Here is a 20,206-nt window from a genome sequence, read left to right on the forward strand (position 1 = left end):
GTCCTGGCCACTGGTCTGGGGGGGCTCTGCATTTTAATTTTAAATGAAGCTTCTGAAACATTTTAAAAACCTTATTTACTTTACATACAACAATAGTTGAGTTATATATTATAGACTTAGACATTCTAAAAACGTTAACGTGTATTACTGACATGCGAAACCTTAAATCAGAGTGAATAAATGAAGACTTGGCACACCACTTCTGAAAGGTTGCTGACCCCTGATCTATGGCTTAGTCTTAGTCAAGGCATGAGATATGACAGATTTTGTGATGTGTAGAAATCTGCTAAGAAATGTACTGCATTTGTACTGCTAAGAAATGTACTGCTATTGCATTATGTGGTCTTTTATTTGTTAATTTGAGGTTTCAGAGGCATCACATCTTGGAATCAAAAGACACCTTGATTAAACTTACCTGTCCTGTTTCTGTTGATCACATATACTAGTTTTATGACTTCAACATGACTTCAATAGAGTTACCTTGGGTTTATTCCAGTATAAGATCAGAATATGGCCCATTGCCTTTAAGGACTTGCTGTATCTGAATGACTAAATTGGTGACTTTAGGTCCCTTTTTAAATAAGACTAATTTTACCTCTTATATTTTCATAGCAGATTTCAAGGAATTTTTAATTGAAATTGACAGTAGAAAGTAGATGTTTTGCAGGACTAATGTGTTAAAGCCACTAGGCTTTTTTTCTTTTTAAAATTGCTCAGAAATATAACTAATGAAGTAGAATTGTCAAAGACATTGACATTAAAGATGAGTTGATAAGGAATTTAATGCGATGTGTGAATATATTTTTTTTAAGTCTTTCTTTTACAGAGAGACCTGATTCTTCTCTCAGGGCAAGTCTATGCTACAGTTTTACATCGGTGCAGCTGCAACACATCTGGGGGCTTTTTCACACTCCTGTCTGAAGTAATGTATATTAACTTAGGCTGTAGCTTAGACCTGCCCTCACTTACTTAGGAATAAGTGAGCAGCAGCTCCAAGGAAGTCAGCGGAGCTATGCCAGTTCATGAGATCAGAATAAGGCCTATGAAGTTACATGAATTACGTGAGGTTTTTTTTAGTAACTTGTTGGTTTGAAAGAAGAGCTGCTTTTTCAGTTGTGTGCCCATATAACTGTAATCTGATTAAATTTTTGCAGTGCCTCTCCTGACACAATAGACAGGATGACAGCACATTCCGTCTGCTTTCTTCAGACAGAGTCTAATTTTAAAAAACCTGAAACCTCAAAGGGTAACTATTGTGTAAACAGAGTCCAAGTGGAAGCACAGTAGCTGCAGTTGCTAAAGCACAGAAGCTGCAGTTGCTACTAGGTTTGCAAAAGAACTGTTTAAGAATTGCATACACCTAACAATGTGTACCCTTGTGTGATCAGTGGATTAGAGCTGCTGAATGAGAGTATGTAACAGCTCACTAGCTGTAATATAAAAAATGCATGTTCAAACCAGAACAAATATACCAAAAGACAAAATATTCTTATTGCAGATATTATTTATAGCCTCAGTTTGGTATGACACAGTTTGAGACACTAATGTAATCAGTTTGTGGTTTCAATTAATATGAATCATCTTGTAGGTCCTCTTGAAAATCAGCATCAACTGTTCCTCAATTTGGCTGCTTACATTTCCCCATTTTATACAGTCCCAGGTTGTGATGATTTACATGCCAGCATGCTTGCTCATTTCCCCCCTCTTGAATGAGTCTAAAAAAAATGTACTGGACCATTATGGTGCTGTATAACGAATGCTGGGCAAAATGAACAAAGTGCAGATTGGACTGCATGCCCCAAATGTCTTTGCACAAAATGCTGATGGCTTTATACAAACTTCCATTATACCAAAAAACAACACCCCTTAATTAGGTATGCTAGATAACTTGTGCTTGTCAGAACATATGTTTGGTTTGAACATGTTGGTTTGAATTTTTTTCTGAGTCATTAAGTTGAATTGTATATTAAAAAAAATCTGATCTAGCCAAGACTTGGACTTACATCATCTTGTCTAGTACAGATATTGAAATCTTTGACGTAAACATTCTGCAGGAAAGGGAAGATGTAAAATATGTCTGCTGCAAATGAAATTCTGCTAAGTCTTGTAAATCTGTAGCCAGTTCCTACATATAGGATTAACTTGGCCTTGTAACACAGTCTAGTATGATCACATTTTCCAGTGCATTTTACTTAAGTGCTATATTTTTACATTCATGTATAATTTACTCTCACTTCACAGGCGAAAAAACCCTGCCCTCTTCTCTTCAGTTTTGTTTTAGCTGTGGTCCAGGATTTACTTTTATTCATTCTATATTGACTCCTGTATAACTACTTTAGATTGGATGTCCTTTAAAACAAACAGGTTTTTAGTCATATAGAAGTGTTATTTCACGTTTTGTATCTGGTTGTAGGTCAGTACCTCTGTGGACACTTTGCACTGAAGTCCTATTGTGAGATTAATCCATACATTTTAAAACGTGGGGACTGTATTTTTAGAAAAGGCTGCTGAAATATTTTTAAGTTGAAATGCTTGAAAAATTAAAAAATGCTTGAATAAGCACCCTAAAGCTTGGATGTTTATCTAAACCTCTCTAGTATATAAACTTGGGCTGTAAAACTCAAATAGATTTTTTTTTTTTCTTGTCACACTTCAAGTATTTCCAGTTTCCACTTTGGCTGGAGATATCAGAGCCACCTCTCCTGCATGATTTTGGTACTTTTGATCCAGGAAATGAAGATGTTCAAGGACCAGAGGAGTAGGAAATAATTCCCTTTTTCTCACCTCCAGAAATTTTTGTCCACTCAGTTATTAGTTTATCTGTACAACTTCACTGATCTCTATTAAATGCTACTGTTTGCTTAGAATAGCATGCACATTTCTATAGGCTCTTTGATCCAAAAGAATTTCCAAATACTTTAAATCAAAATTGACACCACTTCACCACTGAAATAAAGCTACACAAGGGAGGGAAGGCAGCAGCTAGGCAGACAGCCAGGGCAAGGCATTGCACAACAGGAGTCAGAGGTGTAATTTTGGTTCCCTATTTCTATGGATCTTAAAGCCAATCGCTGTAGTCTAGTGGGGTTGAATTAAAAGGAAACATTTTCTTTCATGAACACTCTAGGTTAAAACTCCACTTTCCTTCCATGTGGCTAGAGAATCATGTTGTTTTCTTGCGCCCTGTCGTTCTGTTCCTAGTTCTCCTTTTGCTATTTTTACTAGCTTTCACCCAGTGATCAAAGGAGTAGGTGAAGGAGCACTGAGATAGTGATAGCTCAATTGGTTTGGTGAAGCTCACTGATCCTAGGGAACAGTAACTAGTGATATGCATCCCACAAGGCAAGTGACAGAAATGGATAAGCAGTATATTTACTACATCATGGTTGGTTTATTCTGTTGTTGCCAAACAAAACAAAATGCCAACTGGAAGGTGACCAGTAAAATACACAGATGTTTAGGGGGTGATCAGTCTGTCCTGGAGAAAGCTGCTTTCATAGTAGGGATGTTGTTAGTTTCTGCCTAGAACAGATGTTGCAGCACTGCTGACGATAAGACTAGGGGATTTTTCTTGGGAAAGTGAAGCAATGTGAACTCAGTCTGGAGGAGATCATTTTGAATTTTTGGATGGGTTGATCTCACAAACTCTGTTTAGAAAACAGCTGTGCCTTGAACCAAACTAGAGAACTGAAATACTCACTGGCGGACCGACCAGTCTGGCTAGAGAGTTAAAGTTGGATAGGGTTCCTGCATGATTAGGTACCCATAGCTGAATGTGGACCTTTATTGCATAGCTGTGGTACTGAGGCCATGGTACAGAGCACTGCTCAACAGTTGAGTCAGGGCAATGTCAAGCTCTTTTGGAGCTTCACAGTTTCATCTGAACCCTTCAAGATAGCAACTTCTCAGTCAAAAGCAAAGGCGATGACGAGAAAGTTTGTACTGCCATTTTGCTGGCATACTACTGAAAGTACAGAGTAGGCAACAAGGTGGCATACAAACCTCAGACTTGGAATAAGAATGAACAGCTTTTCTCTTTGACACTATGTTTTAAAGGCAAAAAAATTGAATCGATCACAGGAGTGCAGGCTTCCAGGGGACTCTACTCCCAGCAGTGTGTTTCTAGAACTGTAAAAATGTTAACCTATAAACAGAGTCTCCAAGCCTGTGTGCCTGCCAACTGCATTTAAAGAATTTGGTTAGCTGGATCTGGTACAAAATTCTGTAGTGCATTGCTGCCGTGTGGTTATCAGACATAGGATTAGCTCAATTCGGACTAGAAATGTATTGCGTCAATTTTTTAAAGAGCCCTTCCTGTCTCATAGTTATATTAGCTTCTTTTTCATTTAGATTCCATTTGTTTGTGTCTAAGATATATTCTGCTTTTTTCATTGTGGCATATGGAAGAACACAGGGTATCCATCTGAAGTCATTGGTTGCTCATTTGAAGTTATAATTCTGTAATGTGATATCCTCTCCATTTTTTTCTGAATCAGACACACACAGGGACACAGGTACTTTAGTAACTCCACAATGTTGCTTAGTGTGGACTATGAAAGCTAATATGCATTCAGCTCTGATGGTCAGCCTCTTTGTCATAAACTGTGGCTTTGTGCTATAAAGTTGTTGATCTTCTCTTTTTTGCTCCCGCCAGATAAACTATTAGTTCTGACTGTAGCAACTAAAGAAACAGATGGCTTTCACCGCTTCATGCAAACTGCAAAGCACTTCAACTATACAGTGAAGGTACGGTATGCTCTGTCACTCATACTGAATATTGGACATAGTTTTATATCCTTAACTCAGAAATGAAATAGTCTTAACACAGAAAAAATGTGTCATGATTATGTTGCCGTAAGGTAAAACAGTTATGGAACCTAGCAATGGAGACAACCCATTAGGTCATCTGTTCCGTATCCTTGCAGGATAGGTTTCCCATTAAACATTTGCTAGTATTTTGTCTAGTCTGTTTCTAAATGTGCCAGGGAATGAGGTTTCTTCCACTGACCTTGAGAAATTATTCCACAGATTCATAGATTTCACAGTTGGGAAGACCTTTCTGAAAGTATAAATTTTCTTTCTTAATTTAATTCTATTACTACCACATCTGTTATTACTCCTAGCTATTTTGCTGTTACACCTTTTTATTCTAAGCATGCCACTCCTCCCTCAGTATTCGCACCCTTCAAGTGTTTGTAGATTATCATGTCACACCTTAATAGTTGCTTAGCAAAGCTATATTTATTTGACTACCTTCTCATCCCTCCTGCAGCAAAAACCCATGGGAACTGTGCTGTCAGAGCTCATGCAGCTGAAGATGCCTTCAGGGCCCCATACCTCTTAAATGGGTCCTATTACTGGGGGTGGGTTGGGGGGTGGAGGCATGGATGCCTAATAAATCCCTTAGCTGTGTTACATTTCCCAGGGAATCTCTGTAGAGCTGGTGAGAGGACAGTACAAATCTTCCCAATCCTTCCTTATCACTCTTTCACCACTCTTGCTCGCCCAGTCCTCTTGCTGGCCTACTCTGTCCTGTTGTTTCCATGCAGAATGAAGGAATCTGTATCCTGAAGCTGTCTCCTGCATGCAAATCTCACAGGAGCATGATCAGCCCCTCCTCCCCCCACCCTGTTTCTTAAACTTTCCTCAAGACAAAACCAAGGGATTGAAATGAATCTGTGGTAAAACATTATCCATGCTTATCAACTATTGAAACTGTAAATCAAAAGAGACCAATTAATGACTGTTGGCTCATTGATTTCTCTTTAAGAAATAAGTAGAAATGCTGCAGTCTGTTTACTTCAACCATCAAGTCGTAAAAAGTACAGGAGGAAAAATCATCTTTCCTAACTGAAAAATAATGTATTAAAAATCCTAGGAAACTACTTTTGGAGAGTGCCATTTGCTTGTAATTTTGCTGATTGTTCTATAGCACCTATATTGCTGTAATCCCTCTGATATTTAGTAGTTCAAGAAAAATAATAATCTTGTGTTAAACTTTCAAGGCTTACAAAAGATTACGTGTTTATTGCTGATATGATTCCCTACAATACTTGGTAAGGATGAAATTCTGTTTAGTTAAGTTAATTGCCTATCATACATTGAGGAATCCATCCTAAAATTCTAGTGTGAGAAAGTGGCCTGAGGCATTAAAAACAACTAAATGTTTATAGTTTCCATTGTCATGTCTCTTCTATGCTCTTTCACCCCTCTTTCCCTCCAAATACTGTAGCAATGTTTAAATGTCCATGTAGTGAATGATTGTTTTAATATACAACTTAGAGGAATATTACCATCCACATATCTTCTCTTCCTAAGTGAGACAGATAAGAGTAGGGTGACCAGATGTCCCAATTTTATAGGGACAGTCCCGATATTTGGGGCTTTTTCTTATATAGGCACCGATTACCTTCCACCCCCTGTCCTGATTTTTCACATTTGCTGTCTGGTCACCCTAGATATGAGATGTAGTGGAAAGTAATTTTTCGGTTCTTGTTTGTTTAGGACATCTTTCCTACTTCTGAAATGTCGTCGTGCTCAGTTCTACTTGAGACATGGAAAACTTACAATGCTTGACATGCTGTCTCACTGCACTTCACAATGCTATAATATCCACTAGTTAAAGTGTTTGCTTGCTTACCTTTTCTTTGATATCCATTTTTTAACAAGACTATATTAAAAATTGCCCTCTGGGTACAAGCAAAAAAATTACTTTCTCCCTGTTTCCAGGTTCTTGGTAAAGGTGAAGAGTGGAAAGGTGGAAAGTTAATTAACTCTATTGGAGGAGGACAGAAAGTGCGATTGCTGAAAGAAGGAATAGAAAGCTATGCTGATCAAGAGGACTTGGTTGTAATGTTTATTGAATGGTAAGCAAATTCTGCTTGTTGCTTTCATGCCCTACTCTGTATAGGATGCTAAAAGTTCTTGTGGCATGCTGATATTTTCTCCTGCTTTAGCTTCTAGTTTTCCATTCATAAAAATATTATGCAATTGGAGCAGATGTTGGTTTTGTCAGATTTACAGATGTAAAAATTGTTACGGAGCCATGGCTCTGCTTTACTATGAACAATGTTATTGCACGAACAAGCTGTGAAACGCGTTGGCTGAGTGGACATTTGGTTATTAGTTTACCTTTTCCCATGAAAAAGCAACTGTCTTGTTGCTATTATAACAAAGTGATTGTGAAGATGGAAATAGTGTGTGCAGAAATGGTAAAAGCTTCAAACTGAAGTGGTGGCTAGTAGACCGCTGGGGCATAATTCTCAGAAACGCTAAAGCCCCTTTATGTTGGTCTGGCAGTTTAAAGAGGTCTTAAATAGGCTGGAAATGCTCCCTGAAAATATCTCCTGTGTGAGGAGTCTCCCCACCTGCGGTAGAGCGGCAGTAAAGGCCCCCTCACCAGCCATGATTCTACCGTCTATGAAGAGAGGACAGCCCCAAGGCAGGGATGTAACGTGCTGCAGCACATTGAACTACAGCTGCTTCCCAGGGCCCATAGCAAAGTATAAGTTAGAGCAGCCTCCCTGAGGGCCAAGTAGGTCCCTCTCAGACCAAAATACAAGGAGCACAAAGGTGACTTGATGCCATCTTTCCCTATATTCCCCCCACGAAATCCCTCCTGTTCCTTCCCTAAGGACAGGATTGGTGTAACTGAGAATCTGGTCCATGGAAGTCTACAGAAGCTTCCCTGTCAACTTCAATCAGAGCCAGGTCAAACCTTTAAAGCAGTTGTTTTGGTGGATGCAATGAAAGTGAATCACAAAGTAGGGAATTGTAGAAATGCTTCAGTTTGCACGCTCTGAGAAGCCGTGTGAGCTGAGTAACATCTGCTGCTTTTATTATTGACAGTGATCTGATGCAGACTTTTGTCAGTTTGGAATAAAATTTTTGGCAGACATACTACAGTTTTTTTCTTTTTTTCTTTTCATCTTTAAAACCACTCATTCTGTCATTTACACACATTGTCATTCTAAACAAGACCACAGTGCAATGGCCTCTTGGGTTTACATTAGGTAAATTTCTCTTTCGATTTAGTATAACTTCTAAACTTGAAGGAAATCCAAAATTGCATAGGAGTGTTTTTGCAAGTTAAACAGATATGGAGGGGCTAGGTTAGTAAAGTTCATATATGAGAGAGTGATCTCCCTGCATTACCTTATTTATTCAAAATTTTCCATGCTTTTCTGTCTACATTATGAGTTAAGGCAGCTGTTCAACTGGATTGTCAACCTTAGTCATGTTTTATGTCATGACTTACATTCTCTCATTTTTTTTGTGATATGCAAGAAGTAGTTAGAAATGGAAAGCACAAATCAGTTTATCCACTTTATGAATAACATTTGTAATAGAACTGAGATAGGGGGACTAAATATTTTCTCTCCTACATTCAGTTTGCATTTAGAGTGATGTACGATTGGTAGGATAAGCGACCATTCAGATATTAAATTTCTACTTACAAACACTTTTTCATATTTAACCTTATTACAAATTTATTGCGTTTTGATAAATGGAATGCATCTTGAGAGCAGTTGTTTGTTTTAATTCTTTAAAAGGAGTTAACCTTATTTGGGTTTGATTAAAATGAGTAATTTAGTCTGCCCTATTGGCCAAGTACTAGTTAGTGAAACTTATTTTAAAATTTTTAATTTTGAAGATATCTTTACTTAGGGTGTGTGTGTTGTGAAATCACTTTCAAATTTTTATACTGATTGTAGCGGGATTCCCCCCTTCCCCCCCCCAACATTTTACATTTCTTGAGTTAAATTCTGTCCTTTTGCTTTTGCCCTCTCCCTAAGTGGGTGTAAAAGTCACGAGGTCTTAGTCGTATAATTTGAGTAGTAAAGTCTCATACTGCTAATTCTCTGAGTCCCAGATTCAGATCCCACTGTTGCTCATGCAAGATCAGTTAGATACACTGAACTACTGGTGCAGTCACATCATTTCACGCAGGAACAAGTTCATTTTTCTAGCATAGAAATGGCCTGTGGTGTTAATCTAAGCTATGGCTCACCACCTGTGTAGAATTGGGAAGGAATTTTTCCCATGCTGCAAGATACTTTTTCTTCTTTGCTTTCCTTGAAGTAACAGGCAGGCATGGCATGTAATGAATGATACAGTCATTGACAAGATTTAGTTACATTAATGTCCAAATATTGCAGGAAAGTAGGGTAGTTTTTGCTTACTCCAACCCTGAGCAATGGGCCAGGAGCCAATGCGGACTCAGACAGGGGTATTGGGCATCTAAATTGTGCACATGTTCACTCATCCGTTATTTTTTGCACTTCTCTCCATGAAAGAGGAGCATTAAAAGGATGGTTAATCCCTAATGCTGGCATTTGTTTGGATCAGAAGTGAAGCTGCCTTGTAGGATAAGAGAACCATCTCAGTTGGTGGAAATTGGAGCTCCACAATGGATTGGTGTTGCTGACTAACAGCTGTGGCGGTGTTTAAAGCTCACTGTTAATAAAGTTCAATCACACTGACTAATAAAGCTTCAGCTTGCTTTTTAGAGCCAGAAACACCTGTGTGGGGTTGTTCTTTCACTTGCTGAGTCCTGGACAGCGTATCCATTTCACAAATAGCTAGTGCAGGACATTACACTAATCTTCTGGGAGTGAGGGAGGAATAGTGCCACCTTTGATAAACTTGTCATTGCAGAAGTAAATTTGCTTAGGAAGCAGTGCTCTGGAGACACATCCGGCTCCTGTCCTTAGCTGGAAGATGCTACAGTAGATCCATTTGATCAAAGTGGAAAAGTGCAGCCTGCCATAAAACTACTGGGGTAAAGCCTTTGACCAACCCCCATTTTTCTTCTCCACATCAGCCTGTCCCCTCCGTCTTGCTGTATCCTAGCTCTGAGTCAGGCTTCACCGATTTGAATGGGAAGAGGAGGGAAGGATGTATCTGGGCAAAGCAGATAATTTCTGTAAGGCTGGGGGGAGACTTCAAGGATACTTATTTCTTTAATTAAACCTTGTGCCAAACCTTCAGGAGGGCAAACCAGTTTTCATAAACCTGCTTACTTTTATATATGTTATGGAACACACTTCCTTTCCTTGGGGTGCCCATGTACCAGTTACTCTGTGTTGTGCTGCAGAGCCCTCCTCCTCCTTTCTGCTTCCAAACTAGTGGTGGCTGGGTTGGTCAGGTCTGCCAAGCCAAATGGATATTACTTTTTTTTTTAAAAGGCTCTTTAGACAACTGGAAAACTGGAATGAATGTTAAGAAGTTCTGTGAAATGTAAAGATACTTGGATGTGAAGCACTTTATTTTAGCATCATAAATTTAAATCCTTTTAGAAAAGTCTGTAAAGCAGCACCCTTATTCCTACTGAGCAGTACCTTACTCTGTAAGTAGGTCCCCTTCACTTCAAAGGACTACGCTTAGAGTAGTTCTCAGTGGATGGATTCTTCTTTAGCTTGTTCCTGCATTTGAGGGAGGGGAAAAAGCTTTCAGGCAGAGACTCGGGGTGGTGGGGAGGTGAAGCGGGTTGACCTTCTTTTATGGCGTGGGGCATGGATCACTTGCTGGTTTGAACTAGAGTAAATGGTGGATTCTCTGTAACATGAAGGCTTTAAATTATGAGTTGAGGAATTCATTAATGCAGCCAGAGGTTAGAAGTCTGTTACAGGAGTGGGTGGGTGAGGTTCTGTGGTCTGCTTTGTGCAGGAAGTTAGATTGGATGATCCTGCTGGTCCCTTCTTGCCTTAGTCTGAGTCATTGATACCTTTTGCAGGGGCATACTCAGCCTCTGCTGCCTGCCTCAACCCATGTAAATTAGAATGACTTTCGGGCTGCTCTGATGCTCTGCATCCCATGGTTGCTGGGAAGCAAAGAATAGCTGTTGTGCAGTGTGCTCTGGCATGCCTGCTCCCCTAATATGTATGCTTATGCCTTTTGGAGTTAAGTGCAGCAAGAAATTGCACCTGCTTGAAGAGAAAGGGACACCAAAGATACCACTTTCAGAAAAATGAGTTTCCTTCCAAATTGCTCATTTGTCTTCAGAGTAATTTGAGGCAAGGATTTTTTTCCCGTGACTCCAAAAAATGATGGTATTACTATTACTGTGTCCTCATCCTGGCAGATAGATTGAGATTGGTTTTTGAAGTCTCTTTCTTCCCCTCTTCCCCCATAGGAAATAAACTGGAAAGTATGCCACTATGCCAAGTCTCTCCGTTTTGGAATAAGGCTTCTTTTTGGCCAAAGGACTAAACTCTTGACTCTGCTGCTTCTGTTACGGTTCATAACAAGTAGCTTTTGCCAGTGGTTTGTTCTTCCTTTAGAGAGGATGCTTTGAAAACCCATTTCTCGTAAATGCTTCTTTCAACACCTGTTTTATTACTTAAACAGTATTTTCCTCTAGATTAAATCAGGTAAATGCCACTAATTTTCAGGGTGCATGCACGCTAAGATTTAATCTGGGGAAAATAAGGACATGGGCAGATGTCATGCCCTCCAATGCTAAGGTCCACAGGAAAGTCAAAGTTAGGTGGAGAAGCTAACTGCATTGTGTGATATGGGTTGGGGGCAGGTGTAACATTAGCACCAAATCAGGTCTTGGGGACTTCAGCCACTAGTGTGGCTTCATTGGTACAAATCTCTAGTGTAAAAGGGGAAGGCAAACAAGTGCAATTAGCCCCACTTCCAAGCAAAATAAGCTGTACCACTTCAAAGAGTATCTTATTTTTGTTTTGCTGGCTATACTGGGTGTTGGTAATGGTACAGCTATACCATGGTCACTGACTGCTTTACCTGATTAGCAGGGGCGGCTCTATGTATTTTGCTGCTCCAAGCATGACAGGCATTCAGTTTTTGGCGGTGCACCTGCGGGAGGTTTGCTGGTAACGTGGATTGGTAATTTGGCAGCAGGGATGCCGAAGGCGCGAGACTGGCAGACCTCCTGCAGGCGCATTACCGAAAGCTGCCTGCCTGCCGCCCTCACAGCGACCATCAGGCTGTCTTTCCCTCTGCCCCACCCACCTCGTGGCTTGCTGCTCCGGGCACGTGCTTGGAGCACTGGTGCCTGGAGCCACCCCTGCTGATTAGAGGAGGCCTCAGAGGAATTAGAGCCTTGTCAGGTGACAGGGATATGTAATTTAGAAATGCACATTGGCAGGAATAATTTGAACTACACATAAACATTGCTTATTGTAAAATTATCTGTAACCTTTTGGGAAGGAGACCTGGGCATCATTGTTGTCAGCTCAATGAAAACTTCTGCTCAATGAGCAATAGCAGTCAAAACAAAATATTAAGATGTGTAAAGAATGGGATAGAAAATATTTTAATACTCTCAATGGTATGTCTTTTTTCAGCTGGAATACAGTTTAGTTCTGCTCAACCAACCTCCAAAAAGTTATAGCAGGAAAATGGTGCTCAGAGTTGAGATTAATATTACTAGAAGTAGAAAGATTTCATAATGGAGATGGAATGAAACATTGGAGCTGTTTAGTTTAGAGGTGATGGAGAAGGGATATGTTTGTATAATACCAAATGATGAATGAGAAAGAGAAGTTAAATGCAGAGCTTCTGTTTACTAGTTTTCGTAGTACAAGAACATAATGAAGTTGAAAAGCAACAATCTTCAAACTGAGAAGTTTCTCCTCTCCCCACTCGGCCCTCCACTGTACCATAAACTTGTGATGCTCACTGCTACAAGATATCACTGAGACCCAGAGCTTAGCAGGATTCAAGGACTGGACGTTCTCATGGGTAAAGAGAACATCCACAATAAGGCTACAGTGGCATGGGAGAGGGGGACTACAATGGCATGGGAGAGGGGGATTACAAGGCATGGGAGAGTGGCATGGGAGAGGGGGATTACTTTCTCTTTCATAGCCATCCAGTAACTGACCGAATTTAGGAAGAAACTTCTCCTATGGGCAAGAAGGTCAAACTGGCCTGTTGAAGGGTTTCTTTCCCCTTCCTCAAACATCTAGTGTGGCCATGCTAGGAAACAGGCTTCTGGACAAGATGGACTGCTGATTTAATCCAACTGGCAGTTATTTCCTATGCTCCTATTAATTTGGCTTCTTTTTTTAAAGTAAGTGACTAGATTGCGTAGTGAAAAACTCATAGATCAAGACTCATAGACCACAGGTCATATAACTGTGCTATGTAACATATATTCATGGTATGAATTCCATATGTAACTGCTTTAAATTCAAACCTCTGTAATTGTCACTAAGGAAGGCAGGCTACTGTACATGCTTAGTATATCACCCCATAAAAACAAAGCCAGTTGCTTTCTTAAACAAGACCACTCACTGCTTTACAGCAAGGGCCATTTTATGCCAGATTTCAACCCCAATCTGTCAGTTGTTGAACCCCTACCCAATAAATAAATTTTTTTTAAAAAAAGTTACTTTTTCCAATGTAAAACATTTCTTATTCTTCTCTTAATTAGAACTCCTTAAACTAAAAAAAAAAATCAACCCAAAAAAACAAACACACACACACACAAAAAAACCCCCCACCCTCCAAGTTAGAGGCAAAGCCTTAAAAATTTCAGCCAAAAAAATGAAACGCACAAAATTTTCTGAATATATGTGATCAGGGAAAGGATACATATATGTAGAGTGGTTAAGATACTGATTGGTCATATTTTGATAAGAAATAGGATCTATAGATGGTGTTAACTTAAAGTATAGCATAATATGCCATGTTTCTGAATGAAACAGTTGCATCAAAATTAAGAGGCCACTCTTTTTGGTTTAATTCTGCACGGTTTTAAGGCTGAATAAGCCAAAACTTTTCTAGTTTGATTTTTCTTCTTTAAAATCAGAGCTGTCTAACAGGTGTCTTTCTATTAATGTAGCTATAATGTTATCTTTGCGGGTGGCCCTGAAGAGGTGCTAAAGAAGTTCCAGCAAGCTAACCATAAAATAGTATTTGCAGCAGATGGACTAATATGGCCCGATAAAAGATTAGCAGACAAGTATCCCGTTGTCCGGAGTGGAAAACGATTCCTTAATTCAGGAGGTAGGTATGACTGTTAAAGGTTAATTAAGGTTAGCTATTCTGTTGTTTTCATAGGGGGTGTGTGCGTGCTGGGCAATTCACCTAAAGTGCTAGTTTCCTAAATTCATGTTTGGGCACCTAAATCACCCTTAGAGGAAAATTTTTTGTTAACTCCTGTGACTGAGAATCACCTTGTTCCTCTCTGCTTCCAGCATAAAGGAGTCTTTCTTTATACTTAGCTGGGTGTCAGCCTCCTAACACCACCCACCTGTTAGCAACTCAAGAACCCTCCTCTGGGCTATGCCAGTTCTCACTTTACCTTGCAGTTTAACAGGTGCAGCCCAATCCCCAAGTCCTTTTTGAAGTGGTCGCCTCATATGAGCTACTCACAGAACTACCAGGTCCGCTGTTCCCAAAGAAACAGAACTCATCAGCTTGTAAGATTCAGCTCAGAATCAGCACTTTGCTTAACATCACAGCACTTCAATAAACTTATTCTTGTTTTCACTATAAATATATTATCAAAGATTCAAGTGATAGTAAAATTTTGGAAACAAGTGGTTACATATAAAACAATCATAACATGCTTTCTAGAGTCTAAACTAAACTAACAGGTAAACTTATTTAGACAAATGGTTAATCTCACCCAAAGTCCTTTGCGGTGTTTTCAACTGAGGCTAACTGAGATCCCATTGTCATGAGTGTAAACACACTGTCCATTTACTTCCTGTGTGTAGGATGGGCAGGGAGGGGGATATTGTCATTGCTTTCTTGTTATACCCTCAAAGTTACTTGTCTTTGCTCATAGACCGGGTAACCACCCGAGGCTTGCTTTTTATTTATTTATTTTTTCTTGCATGCTGCTTCTATGTTGACTTTGACTTTGTGTGTAAGTGAGCATCAATTGTGTTAGCTTATACTTCTTAATTCACATACTGTAAGAGGGATATACATTTCTTACCTCCTGGCTTGAGGAAAACCCGTTTTTCATCTTTGCTGGTAACTAATACCTTGATACAGACTTTAAAAAACACGTGGAGGTCTTGTGTTGCCAATACTGAATTTCTAAACGCTATAGATGACCATTTCCTAACTCAAAAAGTGTTATGGCCAACATGGGGGTTGATTTAATATACTTAGATTTCTGAAAGGCATTTCACTTGGTCACTCAATGTTTTGATTAAAAAAACTAGAATGATATAAAATTAACATGGCACACACTAAATGGATTAAAAACTGGTTGACTGTAACTGTAAACAGGGCATCATCATTCTGTGGGTATGTTTACAGTGGTGTTCCAGAGGGATCGGTTCTTGACTCTAAGTTATTTAACATTTTTATCAATGACCTGGAAGAAAACATAAAATCATCACTGATAAAGTTTTCAGATGACACAACTTGGGGAAATAATGAGGGGGACAAGTCACTGATTCAGAGTGATCTGGATCATTTGGTAAACTAGGTGGAAGCAAACACTGTGTGTTTTTAATATGGCTAAATGTACATGTATACATCTAGGAACAAAGAATATAGGGCATAATTGCAGGGTGGAGAACTCTGTCCTGGGAAGCAGTGACTCTGAAAAGGGTTTGGGTGTCCTGGTGGATAATAAGCTAAAATGAGCTCCCAATGTGATGCCATGGCCAAAAATGCTATTGCAATCCTGGGATGCATAAACAGAGGACTCTTGAATAGGTGTAGAGAAGTTTTTGTTTCCTCTTTATTTGGACTTCTGGAATACCATGTCCAGTTCTGGTGGAATTCACAATTCAAGAAGGGTGTTGATAAATTGGAGAGGATACAGAGAAGAGCCACAAGAATGATTAAAAGATTAGAAAACCTGCCTTATAGTGATACATAGATTGAGCTCTTTGAATCTAACATAACGAAGAGAAAGTTAAGAGGTAACTTGATTCTAGTCTATAAGTATCTGCATGGCGAGCCAATAGTAAATAACAGGATCTTCAATCTAGCAGAGAGGTATTGTGACAGGCACTATTAGTAGCACCCTGGTCTCTGAGGTTGCTACAGCACTGGAAAGAGTGCGGGCTTAACTGAAGCCAATTAATCAATTTTTGTTGAGGGTTACTAACACCTGGGTGGGAATTTCTGGGCTAATGGGGCAGTTGGCTCAGTGATTGGGAGGATATAAGAGGGAGGGACAGGAAGCAGGAGGAAAGGTTAGAGGCTGAGCTGGGGTTGAGCAGAGAAGGCTATGTGGAAGCTGTCTCTTGCTGTAAGCCTGCAGTACACTGTTATACGTTGTAAGGCAAGAATAAATACGTGGTGAAAGGGCAACTACCTGGTATAGTCTTTCAGTCATAAAAGACACATGAACTGGCCAGGCAGAGTACACTGGATAGCAACTGAGGACGGGTATACCCAGGACAAGTATAACACAATCCAGTGGTTGGAAGCTGAAGCTAGACAAATTCAGACTGGAAATAAGGTGTAAATTTTTGACAGTGAGGATAACTGTCCATTGAAACAAATTACCAAGCTTTGTGGTGGATTTTCCATCACTCACCATTTTTAAATCAGTACTTTAGGAATTATTTTTGGGGGGCCTGTTATACAGGAGGTCAGACTAGATGATCACAATGGTCCCATCTGGCCTTGGAATCTATGAATCAATTAATCTATGAATTTTCAGTGTATATGGAAGTAACTCCTTACATAGTATCTGTGTGCATTTTTCAGTGGTATCAATGATCAGTGTGACACTGGCTTTCATTTGAGATCTCGCATGACATTCTGTTGAGACCTAGGATGCACACACCAGATTCGTGAGATTTCTATAACCCTTTGTCAGTTGGCATTGAGAGCTTCTTGGGTCACAACACTTTCTGTAATAGTATTCTCTGTTTTCTTTTGAAGGAAGGTGCATGAAGATGTGTGCTAATTTATAAGGTGGGCAGGAGGGTTAGTGGATTGAGAGAGCTAAAATATATTCATTTATGCATAAACTCAGGCTCTGGAGCTGCCAGGATACAGTTTCTTCTTGGTGACTTCTCCCTGATGGCTGCCCTGTTTGTGCTAGAGATTCTATTATTTATTTAAAAAAACAAAAAAAAAAAACAGCAATCAAGTCTTTAGACTTTTGTTTTTGCAAAGATGACCTACAAAATGTAAACCAAGTGTAACTGAGGCCTGGTTTACACTTTAAAATTAGATCGATTAATGTCACTATGGGCTGTGAAAATTTTTCTCCCTGAGCCCCATAGTTAAATCAGCCTAAACCTTGGTGGTGGTCTCCCTACCAGCTCTCAGAGAAGTGTATTAGCTACATCAAGGGAAAGAATCTTTCCCTCAATGTAGGAAGCATCTACCTTATAGCTCAACAGCATCACAGCTGCAGCAACATAGCTTTGCTGCTGCAGCAGCTTGCTGTAGACGCAGCCTTAGAAGGTAATGTCCTTCTGAGTCTACAGGCAGCCTGAAGCAATAGCTCTGAGAGACTTGTGACCTACTGCTATTGATTTCAGTGAAGTGCTAACTCTGAAGCCTAACTATTGTCACTTTAATGTCCACATGATTAACCATGATGTAAGCAGTCAAGAAGGGAATATGTTCACTATAAAAATCTGCGCAATCTGTTGTGCATGGCTTCTCATTTTGGGCTCCTCTTGGACTCATGAGTGGATGATGCTTCATGGGCACAGCTTTTGAGACTTAATGCCATTTTTCCCCATGCAACCTAGCCCCTGCTTTTCTTTTCTTTTCTTTTTTTTGTCTTTGAAATAAATGTGATGTGTAACAAGCTTCAGCTGAATTTCCTGTACTGTTGTGGCATATTGGATTATACTTTCCTGCTGGCAAGGAGAGACTGACCACACTAAGGCTTAGCTTTCAGCCGTTTTCCACAGCTGGATCACTTCTTTCTTAGCAACAGTCATAGCCTCAGACCCACCTCAGAACTTTTCTTCCAGCCAGTTAAAACAGATCCCAGAATTCTCCATGTTTCTTAAAATACCATTATAAGGAAAACTAACTAAACAGGTGAAAGCTATTCAAAATGTGTATTATGAAGACATCTTTGGAGATGAATTTTTGGCTGGAAATTGATTATTTTCTTTTGTCTCCTCCTGCTAGCAGAGATTGGTTACACTGCCATTTGATGTGCAATGGAATGATCAGAAAGATAGTTTTCAAATAGAAATAAATTCTCTTGTGTGATATTGCAGGATTTATTGGTTATGCTCCCTATATAAACCAAATGGTACAGCAATGGAACCTGCAGGATAATGATGATGACCAGCTGTTTTATACCAAAATCTATATTGACCCACTGCAGAGGGTATGTAGTGACTCATTTTTTCCTTAGTAGTAGTTCTTACCACTCGAAATAACTTGCTGCTTCAATTATGGTGTCAGAAGGCTGCTACAAGCTTGCTAAGAATGGAAAAAAAAAAAGTTTCCTGTGGTTAGCTGTGAATGCCATAGTGCAGTGTTTCCCAAACTTGGGATGCTGCTTGTGTAGGGAAAGCCCGTGGCAAGCTGGGCTGATTGGTTTACCTGCCATGTCCATAGATCTGGTTGATTGCGGCTCCCACTGGCTGCCGCTTCCAGCAGCCCCCATTGGCCTGGAGCAGCCAACCATGGCCAGTGGGAGCTGTGATCGGCGGAACCTGCAGACACGGCAGGTAAACAAACCAACCCGACCCTCCAGGGGCTTTCCCTATGCAAGCGGCCGTCCCAAGTTTGGGAAACACTGCTGTAATGCAGAGATGGTTGCTGTACCACAGGGACTGTTAGCCTGGAGCAGGGGTTCTCAAATTGGGGGTCAGGACCCCTCAGGGGGTTGCGAGGTTATTACATGGGGTGTTGCAAGCTGTCAGCCTCCACCCCAAACCCTGTTTTGCCTCCAGCATTTATAATGGTATTAAATATATTTAAAGTGTTTTTAATTTATAAGGGGAGGTTGCGCTCAGAGGTTTCCTATGTGAAAGAGGTCACCAGTACAAAAGTTGGAGAACCCCTGGCCTAGAGGGTCACGAGTAAAGTTCAGGAGGATCATGATTCAGAGTATTGTTTCAGGCTGTCTGCAGATCCTGGCAGACATTGCTGTACTGCTTTAAATAATATCTCTGAGAGATGTGATCAGCCCCATTAATCTCAATAAAGGCCGTGTGGACTCTGCAGGTACCTCTTGCTCTCCAACTTTCCACCCAAAGGGGGAATTAATCAGATTACAGCCTGGATTCTCCACGTGGGGTGCACGGTATGGCAAAAGAGGTCCCAGTGTGGAAGAGTTTGGTAACCAGAAGGTCATGCTTCAGAAGTAATTTTTGAGTTTATAACGTGGGATAAAGGGAATGGCTTACTGAGAGGTGAAGTCTTTTGAAATGTGTATATAAAATCAAACAGTTTGTGAAACCAAGTCACAAAATATGTAAAGAGAGCCCAAATGAAGTACTGTAATTCAAAGCTGAATATAAACCTTTTCTGTTTGAAGTGTATATGCCTAGATCAACATTTTTAATTTGATCTAGGCAAATGTGTAATTAGAAATATAATTCATATCCTGAGTTTAAGAGGTACAGTTAATCAGAGCTGCAGCACAGAATTCTTATTTGATCCTTGCTAAAAGATGATTTCACTACAATGAAATACTTCAAAAACATTTGCAGGTTATCTTTTAGGCTTGATACTGAATTCTTTGTGCACCCTAAATTCCACTGAAGCTAAGGAGAGTTTGGGGTGTTCAATGAATACACAAACAAGCCCTAATTATTTTCTAGGGGCAGAGTAGAAACTTCAGTTCTAGTAGAGCTGTGTACATTAGAGCCACTGATACTGTATTATATCAAGAAGTTGAGTTTTAACTTTTATATTTGAAGAAATTATGCTTTATATTGTGTGTTTTTAAAAATGTTAATCCTGTTGGGCTATGACTTCTTTAGTCTTTTTTTTAGAGAGAGGACATGGCGGGAAACTTCTCTAGCTTATATTGACAAACTGATTCCTTTGGAAAGTCATGACCTCCATTTGCTGAGCTTACATAATTTAAAGCAAACTCATCTCTGATGGATAGGGCTCTACCAAATTCACAGCCATGATAAATGCGTCCCGGACCATGAAATCTAGCTTCCCTCCCATGAAATCTGGTCTTGTGTACTATGCAGTACTTACTATACAGATTTCACGGTGGAGGCCAGCATTTCTCAGACTGGGGGTCCTGACCCAAAGGGAATTGCAGGGGGTCGGAAGGCTATTTTAGGGAGGTTGCGGTATTGCCATTCTTACT

General features: G+C 39.9%; 1 protein-coding gene across 1 annotated transcript in view; it reads left to right on the top strand.

Moving 5' to 3' along the window:
* PLOD2 (procollagen-lysine,2-oxoglutarate 5-dioxygenase 2) overlaps positions 1-20,206 on the top strand; it is an 81,600-nt gene that overhangs the window by 21,977 nt on the left and 39,417 nt on the right. The window contains 4 exon segments of the mRNA XM_032802211.2: positions 4,655-4,746; positions 6,730-6,866; positions 13,817-13,980; positions 18,144-18,256. Coding sequence (XP_032658102.1) covers positions 4,655-4,746; positions 6,730-6,866; positions 13,817-13,980; positions 18,144-18,256 — 506 coding nt within the window.

The sequence above is a fragment of the Chelonoidis abingdonii genome, chromosome 8 (genome assembly GCF_003597395.2).
Source record: "Chelonoidis abingdonii isolate Lonesome George chromosome 8, CheloAbing_2.0, whole genome shotgun sequence".
Classification (NCBI taxonomy): domain Eukaryota; kingdom Metazoa; phylum Chordata; order Testudines; family Testudinidae; genus Chelonoidis; species Chelonoidis abingdonii.